The sequence below is a fragment of the Rhinolophus sinicus genome, linkage group LG06 (assembly GCF_036562045.2).
Source record: "Rhinolophus sinicus isolate RSC01 linkage group LG06, ASM3656204v1, whole genome shotgun sequence".
Classification (NCBI taxonomy): domain Eukaryota; kingdom Metazoa; phylum Chordata; class Mammalia; order Chiroptera; family Rhinolophidae; genus Rhinolophus; species Rhinolophus sinicus.
Window position 1 is genome coordinate 97,543,442 of NC_133756.1, and position 16,456 is coordinate 97,559,897.

At 38.9% G+C, this 16,456-nt stretch overlaps 1 protein-coding gene across 1 annotated transcript in view; it reads right to left on the reverse strand.

Moving 5' to 3' along the window:
• Positions 1-211: 211 nt before the first annotated feature.
• Positions 212-16,456, reverse strand: part of ARHGAP42 (Rho GTPase activating protein 42) — a 252,004-nt gene continuing 235,759 nt past the window's right edge. The window contains exons 18-24 of the mRNA XM_019741698.2: positions 14,950-15,109; positions 13,575-13,719; positions 11,923-12,303; positions 11,384-11,540; positions 9,176-9,238; positions 889-968; positions 212-468 (exon numbers count right to left, since the gene is read on the reverse strand). Coding sequence (XP_019597257.1) covers positions 380-468; positions 889-968; positions 9,176-9,238; positions 11,384-11,540; positions 11,923-12,303; positions 13,575-13,719; positions 14,950-15,109 — 1,075 coding nt within the window. The 3' untranslated portion in view covers positions 212-379. The remainder of the gene's footprint in view (positions 469-888; positions 969-9,175; positions 9,239-11,383; positions 11,541-11,922; positions 12,304-13,574; positions 13,720-14,949; positions 15,110-16,456) is intronic.

Sequence of the window (16,456 nt, forward strand, 5' to 3'; positions counted from 1 at the left end):
CCTCAGAGAATGGCAGACAGTTAAGGGCGGATCCCAAAATCCTTATATCAGACTTCTAATTTTCAGATTTCTAGGATATAGTACTTAACACAATATTTGAGATTCTCAATTGTTATGCAAGAGACATTGTGGAGAGTTACTTATCAAAAAGAAAGAAAGGTATGTTTAAATAAGAAACCAGCCAAAAATAAAAAGAATGGCAAACAAACTCTTTTTTTTTTCTTTTCCATTAGTAGGGAGCTACATGGTCTGCTGATATAGAACTTGACAGAAACTGTTTTCATTTAGTGGGCTGATCCCTATATCTGTGTCAGATAAAATCATAGCACTTATTTGTTTCCATGGATACCATGAAGATACTGCCATCCACTAAATAGCATTAGAGGAAGACAACATAATTTTCTGGGACTAGTCCTGTTTTGCCTTCATAAGTTGCCTTCAACCATCCTGGTTCCACTGACGGGTACACTGGAAAAAAAATTAAAAATTAATAAATTAATGTCACTCAATCAACATTAGCTTCAAATAATTATATACACAAATGGGTAAAAATTCACATCAGATTGCATGCATCCACTGAAACTGTCAAAACAATGCCACAGCACCTTTAAAGCTGGAAATGTTTTGCATTCACTTAATCTCTCTCTCTCTCTCTCTCTCTCTCTCTCTCTCTTTCCCTCTCCCCCTCTCCCCCTCTCCCCCTTCCCCCCCCCCCTCTCTCTCGGAAACTGGTGTCCACAGGAATTTGTTGTGTTCATTTGTGCAGGTTATGAGAGACAAGGTCTAGACTAGATTCTGAGTCTTCAGGCTTGCACTTTAAACTCTTATTGTTACACTATTCCTTCATCATCCCCATGATGATAAAGAGAAGGGAATGGATGCACTTACCATTAGAAAATATTGCCCCCTGCGGGAAGGAGAGCTCGTGGCTGTGCTCTGCTTTACAGGAGTACATGGCTTTGGCTTGGCTGAAAGAGCAAAGGACAATTTGTAAAACAACAACACTCAAATTGAGTACATTTATACTTCAAACTACTCTTAAAAATATTACTTTAGTTGTAATTGGAATATCATATATATAAAGTGCACATGTAAGTGTGCATGAGTGCATTTTTCACATACTGAACACGACGTGTAACTGGAGAACACTAACAGCAAACCAAAAGCCCTTATGTTTCCAGGCAGTGCCTCCGAGGGTAACCTCCTGGCTTATAACAAACAGCGTAAGTTGGTTTTTAAGAATGCTATTGTTTAATTGTTGGTAAGTAGGCTGTTTTTGCAGCTATACCTTTTGCAGAAGTTCATAGGTACCTTAAAGCTTTTTTTTCCCCTCTTCCATTTCAGAGTACCAGAGGTAAGATCCCCAAATTAAAAGACCTACAGGTATAATAAACAAGTTAGATGGGCATGGTGAATAAGTTGATGAGAAATGGCAAGCAACAATAGCCTCATTGTCAGGGAGATAGATGATGGGGACATACGGAGGCTTTGCAAACCAGCGAGTATACCCATTTGTTGAAGAGCGAAGCTAACGCTCAGCTCCCAACATCTGTACCAGATGGAAATTCAGGCTCCATATAGCCAGATACTCTGGGTTTTTTAAGAGAAGCCAGAATTTCAGAGTTGTATATGAGATGTACTTAAAAACATTTGACCCAACACTAAAAAGCCATCATCTGAGGCTGCTAATCAGGTCATCAGTCAAAGTCACCTTTACTCTGTAGCATTCTTACTTTGGTAAGACACATAACTCCTCCTGACTCCACCTACTTCTCACCATCTCTACTATAGCCAGAACCCAAGCCAAAATCATTTCTGGTGTGGCTTTCTAACTTCCTAAATCTTCTATGCTTCCTGTTTTGTCCCCTTGCAATCCATTCTCTACAGAGCAGCCAAAAGGCAGTTTTAAAAAGGTTCTGATGATTGGGGCGGCCGGATGGCTCAGTTGGTTAGAGCGCGAGCTCTGAACAACAGGGTTCACAGTTCGATTCCCACATGGACCAGTGAGCTGCACCCTCACCTAGATTGAAGACAACGAACTTCCGCTGAGCTTCCAGAGGGGCGGCTGGATGGCTCAGTTGGTTAGATCACGAGCTCTCAACATCAAGGTTGCTGGTTCAATTCCCGCATGGGATGGTGGGCTACGCCCCTTGCAACTAAAGATTAAAAACGGCGACTGGACTTGGAGCTGAGCTGCATCCTCCACAACTAGATTGAAGGACAATGACTTGGAGCTGATGGGCCCTGGAAAAACACACTATTTCCCAATATTACCCAATTTAAAAAAAAGAATGATGATGATCACATTACTTCCCTGCTAACCATCCTTCAACTGGTTTCCAATTCTAGCTTTATAGATGCCCATCAGGTCTCTAGCTTCTTTTGTATCTGCCTCTGCTCAGCTACTGTACTTCAGTCCCACTGGCCGTCTTTCTTCTCCTTAAACACGCCAAACTCATTCCTACCTCAGGTCCATCTGAGCCCTTACTCTGAGATGCTTTCCTCTTGAACATCACATGGTGACGCACTTCTAGTTCATCTTAAATTCCCTGAGTTTTGTTGAAAGCCAGGTTTTCCCTGACCGCACACTGGACAACCGCTGCCTGGGCACCTATCATACACTCCTAAGTACAAACTGCTAGTTAAAACATAGTCACAGAGATGAAAAGTAGAGTAAAGGGCACACAGTCAATAATATTGTAATGACTATGTTTAGTGCCAGGGGGTATTGGACTTATCAGGGGCATCACTTCTTAAATTATATAAATGTCTAACCACTGCACAGTACACCTGAAACCTATATAAAATAATACTGACTGTCAAATATAATTGAAAAAGAAAACACAGATAGTAAACTTATGGACCCTGGTCTTAGAGAGGATATTATAAATTTGACCTCAAAGGTAAGAGAAGTAAAAGCAAAAAATGGGATGGCATCAAACTACAAAGATTCTGCACAACAAAACAAACCATCAACAAAACAAACAGGCAACCAAACGAATGGGAGAAGATATATACAAACAACATCTCTGATAAGGGGCTAATTAATATCCAAAACATATAAAGAACTCATATAACTCAAAAACCAAAAACACAAACAATCCAATTAAAAAATGGGCAGAGGAAGTGAACAGACACTTCTCCCAAGAAGACATACAAATGGCCAACAAACATGAAAAGATGCTCAACTTCACTAGCTATTAGGGAAACACAAATCAAAACCACAATGAGATACCACCTCACATCTGTTAGAATGGCTATCATCAACAAGACAACTAATAACAAGTGCTAGAGAGATTGTGGAGAAAAAGGAACCCTCATATACTGTTGGTGGGAACGTAAATTGGTACAGCCACTGTGGAAAACAGTATGGAGGTTGCTTTAAAAATTAAGAATAGAATTAGCATATGACCCAGCAATCCCTCCTCGGGGTATCTACCCCAAAAATCTGAAAACATTTATCCATAAAGATATATCTGTCCCTATGTTCATTGCAGCATTATTCACAGTGGCTGAGACATGGAAACAACAAGTGTCCTTCAATAGATGACTGGATAAAGATGTGGAACATATATACAATGGAATATCACATGGCCAAAAGAAAAGATGAAATACTGATACTTGCAGCAGCATAGATGGATCTTGAGATTATCATTCTAAGCCAAATAAGTCAGAGAGAAAAAGTAGAGAATTATATGATTTCATTCATATGTGGGATATAAAATTGAAAGCAACAAATGAACAAGACAAACAAACAAACAAAAACTCATAGACACAGATAACAGTTTAGTGGTTACCAGAGGATAAGAGGGAAGGGGTTGGTAGAACAAGGTAAAGGGGGTCAAATACATGGTGATGGAAGGAGAACTGAACACACAATACAACGTATAGATGATGTATTCTACAATTGTACACTTGAAACCTATATAATTTTATTAACCAATATCACACCAATAAATTTAATAAAAACTAAGTAAGATTTCAAACATTAATTTAAAATATTGCACTTAATGCTTGTGAAGATGTAGGAAAATGGTTGCTTTATATAATAATATCAAGAATGTAATATTTGGGCCGGCCCGGTGGCTCAGGCAGTTGGAGCTCCATGCTCTTAACTCAGAAGGCTGCCGGTTCAATTCCCACATGGGCCAGTGGGCTCTCAACCACAAGGTTGCCGGTTCAATTCCTCGAGTCTCGCAAGGGATGGTGGGCTCCGCCCCCTGAAACTAAGATTGAACACGGCTCCTTGAGCTGAGTTGCCACTGAGCTGAATTGCCACTGAGCTCCAGGATGGCTCAGTTGGTTGGAGTGCGTCCTCTCAACCACAAGGTTGCCTGTTCGACTCCCGCAAGGGATGGTGGGCTGCGCCCCCTGCAACTAGAAACGGCAACTGGACCTGGAGCTGAGCTGCGCCCTCCACAACTAAGACTGAAAGGACAACAACTTGAAGCTGAACGGCACCCTCCACAACTAAGATTGAAAGGACAACAACTTCACTTGGAAAAAAAGTCCTGGAAGTACACACTGTTCCCCAAAAAAAGTCCTGTTCCCCTTTAAAAGAAAAAAAAAAAAAAAGAATGTAATATTTGCCAATAAAAAAAAATTCAAAGCACCTGTCTTTCTTCCCTTTGATCCCAGTACTTTATCCACAAAGAAGCATTAACAGTGTTTGCCATTTGCAGCTCTCTTAAAGCAGTATTGTTACCATATTACATTTCCCTTTTGGGGCTAGAACCTAGGTCGTCTTATCTCTACACTTCCTGAATAAAGCTAGGTCATTTAAACCAGGGTTTCCAAGTGGATATCTGAAGATTGGAAAGCTTATAGAGGAAAATTCTGGCCCTGCCCCCAGAGTCTGCTTCTGAGTCTCAGGCTGTACTTTCGGAAAGTTTGCTAGGGGATCCTGAAGCAGTCAGTTTTGGAATGATTCCAATGAAACAATGTTTAAGGAAACATTGAGGAAATGGAGGCAGTCAGACATGGACAGGGCTTTACACGAAAGGGGAGAGAGGGAAAAAAGGAGAGAAAGAGAGAGGGAGAGAGGGAGAGACAGAGAAAAGCAGAGAGAGAGGGACAGGGAAAGGGAAGGAGGGGGAGAGAGAGAAGCCTGCAGGAATGTGTGTGTGCGTGCACATGGCTGTGTTGGTGATATGGGTGGGAGGGTTTGGGGAGAGGATGCTACCGAGTCCTAAAGACTTCTAAGAATCAGACTATGGAAATCTTAAATAGAAAAAATAATAGTTTTTCTTATAAATCTTCTAGTCAAATATAATCATTTGATCCAACATCTGATGTAACTGAGGGTTGCAGAGCCATTTCTCTAAAAATATGTAAAGGTTTTCCAAAAAAAACGAAAAACGTCAAATTTTCTAGCAACAATTTCCCCCAATAAACATTGTTTTATTGCTTTGAGTCCTTAAAATAAATTAAGAGATGCATAAAGAAACAATTTCCAGAGTTACAGAAATGATTACAATACAATAATCCTTGCAATGATATAATTTTTGAAATTGCACTTTAAAAGGCAACTATCTTTATTAATATTTAGACATGAAAGTTCTCTTTATAGTATCTTATACGATTAGATGGTAGGAAGGGGCATGCTGAATAATTATATCACTAAATAAATGGATATTGTTAAATGTGTCAAAAATATACAGCACAAAAAATATCTGTCATGACTTTTCAATTATCTGTGCATGTGTCTAGACAGGTATAATTTTCTCTGCTGAGCTCTGTAACTACAGGTGTTAACTCAGCAGAGAGCTTTGATAATTTAATGCAGACTTCTGCAACAGTGAAGTTTTCTCTCCAGGTGCTAATGCTTCCTCTTTTACTGCCTTGTGTATTGAACAAGATGTGAAAATAACACTGTAACCTATTGAGTTTCTCTTCAAAAGATTCTAATATCCTTTGAAAAGGATTTTGAAAATCCTGCTTCTTACTGCATGGGAGAGTAAGATAATGACATTCACCATCCTGAAAGCCATTTCTTCCCTTACCAACCGGAAGATGAGGTGATCACAAGCCCCATTCCTAATTCTAAATGCTGCCTAATGCTGACGAGTAGACTTACAGAGGTTTGGCAGGATCAGTGTGCAAAATTCACAATGCTTACCTTAATCATAAGCAAAATAAAGAATTCGCCAATTGAAATTGATTCAATGTTTTCTAGAGGGCCACCTAACAATAATAAACTCACACAATCTCTTATACTTTCTGTGTGTTGATAATTTCACTTCTGAAGGGAGTAGAAATGCACACAGATAATATTTTTTTAAGATTACAAAGAAGTAACATATGTCTTAAAATTAAAACCACTGTCCTCCTCTAATGATCTCCTTGACATTTTTGCAGCTTCTACCACGTTGACTATACCTCCTCTTCCTGATCATTCCTTCACATTCTACTCTGCCAGACCCTTAAATGAAACCATTTCCCAAAGACCAATCAATGGTCTTTTCCTTTTTACTCAATAAGCCCCACCTTCATCTATGGAGAGTAACTGCTGTGTAGACAGAAGTTCTCAAATGGCATCAAATTCCATGCTCTCTTCTGGTTCCAGCTCACATGTTCCTCAGGCTCCTCAAAGGTTATGGCCAACATTTTCCTTTCCCCCATGTACTCATACAAGCTGAGATCAGAAACTAAATTACCATTCTTTCTGACACTCAATCTGAAAGACTTGGAATCTTCTTTATCTGTCTTTCACTCCACTACCAAAGCAGTTGCCCAATCCGTGGTCCTATCCATAAAAGTCTCCTTATTGCTTTTCATGGTTTTGTTACTACACTAATTAAGGCCTTCTTAAATCTCACCAATTCCATGCTAACTGGTTGTCTGTTCTCTGCCCTCCACAACCTCCTAGAAAAGCCACTTGGAATGTTTTATTCAGGTGCATCATTGATTAGATCACTGCTTTGCTCAGTGGTTCCCAGAGCCTGCAGTGACTCCCACAGATGTTACTTTTCTATTGCTCAAGGCTATCCACTAAAATCTCCCAGCTGGTCTCTTCCACAAGCATAGGTGGTCATCCTACTCCCCAATACTGGTTCTGTTATTCTTCAAGGTCCAATTCAAGGGTAACCCTGAGTTCCCTAGAAGAAGCATGTAATAAGTACTGTAGGAGATTAGTAAAGTTGATACCCTCAACTTCTATCTATTGTTCAGCTGTATTTAGTGGTACCAAGAAGTATTAGTTAAAGAGGTCATGTTTGTCATTAATTACATTAATTAGAAGCTTGAATGTCTTAGGCAGCAGTTTCAATAAAAATTATCATAACAATAATAGTTGTTATTATAAAGACCATCTATGGAAAACTTACCAAATACACTGCAGTGTATTTGAGATTTACAAAAATTTGGCAAAAACAGAATCATGACCTTCCTTTTACAGATAAAGAGAATAGATTTCTTAAATATGTAACTCCAAGGTTATACAACTAGGAAGTGGTGGACCAAGAATTTGAATAAAAGAGCCACTGTGTTCCACTGCCCCATCTCTTGGTGAAACGTCACGACACAATCCAGTGCTGTGCACTAGTTGACAGAGAAAGACGGGACTTGTCAACGTACCACTGAACGAGCTCTAAGTTTAAGCTGACAGCCATTAAAGTTGATTTAGAGTAGTATTTAGAATGTAAAACGCATATTTAAAATGAATAGGTTGATTGTTGAACATCTGAGTATATCTTTATGATATGACATCATTCTGATTTGTTTCATTAATAGCTTGTCTTCTTAAAGCTCTATGGGAGTACTTCTTTGATTACAATACTTGAGTTCTTAAGACTTGTTTAGAGCTTCATAATAAAACAGCTCCATCTAGTGGAGCAATTCAGCCATATAACCAGACAAAAGTACCAAGATTAAATCCCTTACACTAAGGCCTAAAAATGATGACACTTTCAGAGATGTGATGTTTGCTCTGACATGCATGGTGCCTAGTTTTCACCATGCCTTGATAAAAAAGGAAGAAGGTAAAGATACTACAGATAGAGGTAAGATATATGCCAGTATTCTGGGACCTGCTATATAAATGTGTTACACTGACCAACATCCTAGAAAGATCCCAATGTGACTCTATTCTGTGGATTTAAAACCTTTAATACAAGAGGGTCTTTCTAGGCTTTTGGGAGAAAAAAAAAAACCAACAACAAGAAAACACAGAGTTTGAAGGTCATTGTTATCCCTAGTAACTCAAACAAGCCTGATATTATGTAGGTGCTTAAGAAACTCTTGCTGAGAAAGTCCACATACTTTCATAATGTTGAAACTATATTCTATGGTTGAATAACTTTTAAAACAACAACACAGCAATACTTCAATTATCTGTGATTCCTTTACTTCACAGACTCAATTATTCAGACATGGGAAGCTCAAAACAGCCTCGGTATAGCCAAAGGAAAAATCAGAGTTTGTTCTTCAAGTGTTCTCAATTGTATGCTTTCAATAACAAACATTAATTGAATGCCTCCTACCTGTACTAGCTGCTGATGGTAAAAATATATATTAGAAATATCAAAATACTAAGAAATTCCATTATTTTTGCCATACTCGTATTCAAATGAAAAACCAAAGCCCACCATAGATGAGACAAATAAATTTAGACCATGGAAAGAGGAAAGCAGTAGCCATAGAGCCAGCACATTAATTGCAGCAAGATGTAACAACTCGTGTCCTTTTAACAATGGAGTGGAAGGTAAAATCTGGAAACCCTGAATGAAGTATTCTACTCAAAAAAAAAAAAAAAAAGCTGCCTGGGGCAAGCAGCTCTATTAGCACCACAGTGGCTATTAAGCTTATTAAGAATAAGCTTATTTTTCAATGCATTTCAGAAAAATTTCTATAACTTTTAAAAGTCAAGAATAAACTTTTGGAAAATTTCCACAAATGGTCATCAAAGGAGTCTTTGGTGTACAAATGGCTATGGCAGCTTGCGTTTTTTAGAAAACCTGTTTAGAACACTTTTTTTTATGAAGAGTGTAGCAAATGAAGCATCACTGTAACACAGATTCTGTTTACAGACATGATCTTTTCCTGTGAAGAGACAGTGGACATGGATTTGACCATCTGCACAACCGAAGGGCAGAGCTATCAAAAATGACCTGCCACTCCACTACGAGGCAACAATGTCACCACTATTTTATTGATTTACTTTGTTTTGAGAACTTACCGCCCAGAAGAAACTGGTTTAAGTGAACCAACATTTTCAAACAGTTGGGCTTTTGCTGCGACACTGAAAAATAATTTTAAAATTTAAATTTCATTAAATAAATTCGAAAATCATTCAGCTCAAATTTAAATTCAGCATTACCAGTTAACCAACACAAACAAACAAAAAACGATTAGTTAAAAAATTTTTCTGAAAATTTGACTTCAATTTTAACTGTTTTAAGATTTAATGTAGAAGAAAATTTTAGCTCTGGTCTCCAACTCAGGGAGTATCAGACTGTAATAAACCTATAGCTACCTCCTCTGGGGAATCTTGCTATCCTCATTTTTTCTACCTCAGAAAACAGTGGGAGCAGTAAAAAGGAACATTTTCTCCCTACTCTGCTCCTGGCAGCAATATTATTGACTCCTGTGGAGCCACAAGAGAAATATCAAATCGACAGAAGAATTGTTGTTCATTCTGATAGCTAAGACAAAATGAACTCTAAAACAATTTATTTTTAAATATTTGAACACAGATCCTGTTTAGTAGAAAGAGGTAATTCTGAAAATATGACCAACAAATCAATTTGTTGATTCAAATTTTGTTTCAAACCATGATGGTGAGGGCATGGTCTATGTGAAGAGGTAAGACTATTAGGTAGAAAGTGAAAAAGAAGTGAAACTAAGGCACCCTCAGTAATTAGAAAAGTTTCTGTATTTACTAGAAGAGAGATCAAATTCCTTTAATGATATTCTAAACTCGATTTTAAAAATTGATCTTATCTCTTTCACAAATTCCCAGAGCCGAGCCATTTGGTCATCTCAAGGATAATTTTACACCGAATACAGAACATACGCTCTCTCTCATTTTAATTTCTCCTTTAACTATCAGTACAATCACAAAACAGAAGCTCTTCTCTTTCCTTTACAAAAGATGGAGTTTACGTATAGTCTCCCATCTGCCAGGACATAGCGCCTTAAAATTTAATTTCCCTTACTGGCTATTACTACACACACTGGGGAGTAGACAGATTTATAAATATATATTTGTCTATATCATGGCAGCTGGGTTCTGACCAAGAGAGATAACATGCTAAACACACTGTGAAACCAAAGTTTTATTCATAGAAAGGGAGGAACAAATGATTTTAAGACACTGTTTCTATGGAAACAAGCTTAGTAAAATGTCTTACTGGACTTTTGAGGAATAATTTAAGTGTCAGAAATACCACAATATTAAAAATGGGCACAGATTCGAGTTAAAGAACCCTGGGGTGGAATTCCATCTCTGGCATCCACTAGCTGAGTGTATATGGACTGGTTCCTTAAACTTGCTTTTTTTTTTTTGTTTTTAATTTTATTATTAGCTTTTAATTGAATAAGTTTGACAGGTAACTGTCTAACCCATAAGTAACTTTCTAAATATCAATTCTCATCATCTCTAAAATGAGGTTTATATCACCTACTGCACAAGGACGCCGGACCTTATAAGAGATCACATATGTAATGATGCCCAGGTTCATAGCTAATATAGCATTTGGAAGTGCTCAGAGAAAGTCAATAAAATAAACTAAAAGGGAGAGAAACTTTTCCTGTTCAGACATTGCTTACCTGTTAATCCAGGTTCCCATTTTTCCCCCCTTGAACCCGCTTTCTGCTCACGTCTATGTACCCTACGCTGTCAGCCTTTATACTTCTGGGTCATTTCTTCTGATTTAGAAGTGTTCCCTTTTGCCTATCACATTCCTTATCCTCTAAGAGCTTGTCTAAATCTGAGCACTCAGGTAGAGGAGACATATGATGAGGAGGAGAGAAAGCCAACCTTCACAAGCTAGAAAGCAGTTGTATTTCTAACAGAGAGATGGGGGAGCTGGGATCTGGGTCTGGCACAGCACTCTCCTCCGCTGAGACGTCCATGTTTAACTTGCATAGGAAGGCTTCTAGCTTCAAAGCCCCTATTACACATCTATTTTCAGGTCCTTAGATTAAGCCATAGCTCTGTGTCTAAGGAAAGTGCTCCAAGTGCCTCCCCATGAGATTACAGATATATGCCCTAAGCTGACTCTAACTTTCACATCACTTTTAGAAAAGGACGGGGTCCTACAGAAGTTGACTGCACCCACTATACAGATAAGGCATTTAGCTGTGGGAGTCCTAAGGGTTCCCGTGGACATGTCAACCCCTCTGTATCCCCTGGGAGATGAAGCAAACACAAACTCTCACTTACATGGAGCCAGGTCGCTGGTAGCCATTGCTTGAGGCAGTGTCTAGCCTTAGCCTCCTGCACATTTTTGGAGGCAGGTCTGGGTTTGGTGGGGCTTTAGGTGTCTCTTTGGAACCTATGGAAGTTAAGCTTTGAATGGAACCACTGTAGCTCTTGTTTCCTAAAACGAAAGCCCAAGAAAACAGGCAAGGTGCTATTAGACAAAATAATAGCAATAACACAGTACATGTGCATAACAAAAGAAAGTCATTCTTCGTTGAGTCCAAATGAGAAGGTACAGAATGTTCTCTGCACACAGCAGCCCATCACTCAGGGAGATCAGAATCTACAGTAATTACAAAGACATCGCCTCACAGAGATGGAAAGAGCCAGGGGAAAAGTCACAGCACACAGGAGTTTGAAAAATCCTAGCTCAGGAACAAAGTAGATACGCATCTTTAGTCCCTTCACCATTAACTTTCCCCCTGCTTAATCATGCTGAATAATCCGGCAAGTGACATGGGGATAATGACAACTTGCATAAGCCTCCCATTCTGGCTTACCTTCAGCTGCAGAGATGGATCTGAGAAAGGAAGCTGAGGCTCTTTTCAGTCCTGAAAGCCCATGAGGCCCTTTCTTGGTCAGGTCTATGGGTGGGGAAATGTCCCCTGGGCTAGTGACCGAGGCGACACTCTGGCAATCTGATTCTGCATCCGTTTTGGTTGCATCTTCTCTAGAACTGGATTCAGGACTAGTTGTCCAGAGACCAAGACTTTTCTGTCCATTGGAAGGTGATGGGGATGCGATCCAAGGAATCCCTCCAGATTTCTCCCTGGGCTGGCAGGAAGCCGACTTGGTGGTACTGTTTTGTTCAGAGGAGTGAGAGGAGAGTGACTCGATGCTCCCCATGGGTGTGCTGACGGGGCTGCTGCTATAGGAGTCACCTGAGCAGGAGCAGAAGAGAGAACAGAGCAGGGGCTCTGTGTTGAGAACAGCACCACCATAACCCATCCGCTCGCCAACTCACACATGCCTCTGGTCACCTGACCCCACTGAAGTGATGGGCCTTTACTTAGTACGGAGAACTGTCCTCAGCACTGGAGAAAGGATTTAAAATAAGCATTTGAACTTGGTGAATGCATTTTTCAATACTATTCAAGGGAGATTTTTTTATATGTGCCCTGACCCAATGAAATAATGTTACTACTGAAACATGAGTGGGCTGACTTGAATTTAGACAAAATCTGCTTCTGAAACAGGACTCACAATTAAGAGAAATGAATCCACAATATTATCAACAACAACAAAAAATCAATGAAAGGGGGGCATATTAAAGACATATTTCTGCCTGTTTTTACGTTTCTGACCTCAGGTGATTCTGAGTTACAATGCATCCGAGTCCTCCTCACTCAAAGGCACCATAAAATGTCTGCTGCAAATTATAAGCTGCTCCCAATTCTTTATGACAGGACTTTTTCCTTTTCTGCCTAAGAATACAGCAATCTAGAATACAGCTCAAAACCTGGCTATTTAACTGGGTATATTTTTTAATGTTCCCAAAAGTGAAGTGTAAGAAAAAAATCAGAGAAACTATCATAAAGTGTTCAAATGTATCTAAATTAAAAACTAGTGTTTTTTATCAAATACTGATTGTGAAAAATATTGGGGGGTTTCGGGGAATAAAATAAGATGAAAATGGCCACAGTTTAACACATGCTATGGGCCCAAGCTGCCACCCACCTCATCTTGGGGCTTGGATCAGAATAGTAAGTTAGTGATAATGTGTGGTACAGTTTCTCTTTCTATTTCTTTTCTCTTTCTTTCTGAGACACTTTGATACCCAAGAGATGATGCTGTAAGAACATAATGTGAAAGGAAGAAAGAAAATGACTGCTTTAGCCAGACTTTTTCTTGCTTTCTTCTCTACCACTTTGACAATAGGACAAAACCTGCTACAAAGTAGCACCTGATGTACTTAATCACAGTTACAGGGGGAAAAAGGCATTGAGCAAACTAATTTTTCCCTTTGTAGCAGTAATGAATTTGCTTGTTCAAAGTACCTTGCACCCACTGACAGAGAACATATAAATGTTAGAGGAGGGGAGGTATTGGGGAGATAGCATCAGTAAAAACATCTTCTATTTCTACCTAATTAGAGGTAGGTAGGCTGAATGAAAGAATGAAGAGAGCATCTCCTGAAGGCTGGCACACTTACTGTCGGGTTCTGCCAAGCATGGCGTATACCTCCCTCTGGGCTTCCGGGATCCTGTAGAGAGGCAGATTGCTCGTGTCCTTCGGGATCCAGATCGAGACTGAGGCTGAGGAAGAGGAATGCTTGGGTCTGGGGCAGTATGAAAAATCTACATAGAAGAACAATGGACTGAGGTCAACAAAAGGGTGCAACTGCCATTTTCATCATAAAAGAAGCTTGGAGAGTTATTAAATAATCTTAGCACTATAGTGGTACGTAGTCAGTTACATGGCAAGATAGGCTTGATACGAAAAATAAATATCCTGGAGCAATTATAACTTGCTTTTCCTTTTACACTGAGTAATGTTTCTTCTCTAGCTTTCCTTTTTTAGTCTCCCCTACTCCCGGACAAGGAAATCCATAAGATTTCCCCCAAATTTTAAGAAATCTTTTAAATATGAACAAATGTCTATGTCAAGACACACTGAATCTTTTTATTATGATATTCTCTTTCCCTCTTTATGCTGAGCATAGCCTTTGGGGAAGAGGTCCATTCTGTATTATTTCCTCCACTGAAGGGCCCCTTGTTTCTTAGGAGAAGGTACTGCCATGTTATTGGTTCTGTGTGCCAAGAAATGTAACAAGCGATAGGGAGAGATCTAAGCACAACTGCAGGATACAGCCACATGCTCTTGAGTTGTGAGGGAGCTTACAACCTTAGATAGGCACTAAGGTTATTCTTCCACAGGCACTAGGAAGGAACCTGGGGAAGGGAGAGGCATAGTCATTCTCTCACAGGACTAGATCGGGAAGACATAAATGCATCACAAATTTTTAAGACTTTCAATGGTCAAATATGCCTAATAACCCAATCAATTTGGCTTTCCCAATTTCCACAGTTATTCTAAGATCTCACTCTTTTAAAAAAAAAAAAACCTCCTTAGGGATTGGATATAGAGACGACTTCAAGACTCTGTTCCTTGAATTTTTTTCTATTGTTTTATTTAGAATATCACCTCTGCTGAATAATTAAGAGTCTAATTCCAGAGAGATTAAAAGGTTAAAATAGACTCAGCCACAAAGTGATTCTAAAGTATTCTCTGAATATGAGCAAAAAAACTGACTACATAAATGAACTAAAGAAGAAAGTCCTGAAAAGTAAATAATGTATATAGAAAGGAACCCAACCACCTGGAACATTTTGAGGAGCACTTAAAAACTGAACAAGGAAAAGAAAATCAAAGTTCTCACGAAGTAATTTACACAAAATTTACAAGACTGAAACTTTATAGGAATCTGAAATCATTACGTTAGGGGCATAGATGATATAAACGCAAAATCAAGATGATACAAATGTAAGATACACAATTTGATACTTCCACATGAAAATTCAGCCTACCTTTTCATAGTGCTCTATCAGAATCTCAACCACAATATTCTGAAATTTAATATTCATCATAGCAGCCACAGTTTCTTCCTGTGCTCTCATTAGAGTTGGGCCAAATATGACGCCAAGGTTTGAGACAGTCATGAGATTTTGTTGGCTATGTAGTGATACTCTGCAAATAACAGCAACAAAAATATCTTACGTTAAATGTTTAGTAATCATAAAATGTTCTCATCTACCAAATTTGTGACATTAAGAAATGTAAAATATTCCGTATAGGCTACTTTTTCCAAATAGTTTCAGTCACTCCCAGCTGGCATTAGTGAATATAGCCTAAAATGATATAAAATGTTAACATAACCCAAGTACAATACTTACAAAGGTTAATATACTGAAAGAAAAATACCTTCATTTCCTAAAGTGAATACAATCACCCTAGAGAGATTATCAGGTATTTCATATTTTCTATGGTACTATACTTCTTTTAGAACAGATAGTTAAGAGTAGACTGGTTTTAATTATATTCTGATTCTCCAAACATTCTGAGAATCTACTGCCAGACATTTTCATAATTATTATTGCGTTTAATCCTCTCAGAAAATCAGTTTTTCCTATTGTACAGGTAAACAAACAAACAAACAAACAAACAAAACCAAAGCTTCTAAAATAAAAATGATGTACTCGAGGTCACAGCAAATTAGGGACAGAGATGCTATTTCAATTCAGGTCTCCTTAATGAAAGTCAAAGGTTTCCTTGAGCTCCCCACACAAGTCAACTGGCCAATATTCCTCCCTCCGTCCCTTACTTCCTTCCCTCCCTCCGTCCCTCCCTCTTTCCCTCTTTCCCTCCTTCCCTCCCTCCCATGTATCCAAAACTTCTCTGAGTGCCTCACTAGGGCTGGGCACTGGGCTAGGCAAACAGTAAGATGAGCTGCGGGAGCATCAGTGGTGGCTTGAAAATGGAAATGAAACAAAAAGCCTCTGATTCTACTGACCTTAGCAAAGTAATCGCAGTAACTATAAAAGCGACTTTGACTAATTAACTAACTTGGAAATTGGATATATTCTTAAGAGGAAACCTCATTCACTGGACCAGTCTCCTAGGTTAACCACTGCCTTTTTGGTTTTACTCCCAGCCAGGTGATTAGAATGTAAGTTCTAGGAAGAGCACAACATAAGATTATGTTTATATCTGAGTATGCATCACTAACTACATGCAAAAACCAAAAGGGAAATTTTATAGGGAATCCAGGATTTAGGGGTTACCTATGCAACTCCTAGTATAGGACAAAAGTGCCGACTGTGCCATCAACTGGTGTTTCCCCAGGGCCCAAGAGAACACTATCAAAGAAGGCACTTGGTTAGAGTAAAAGTTTCATTCCAACTTTCCTTCCAACTAAGTATTCTATAGTGATTGCTTAGTATATATTAGAGAATGTACCATGAAAGTAGGATGTAAAAGCAGTAAGCCTGTCTGGATTCAAAGCTTGGAAGTGGGGTGTAATCAGCTAAGTTATTT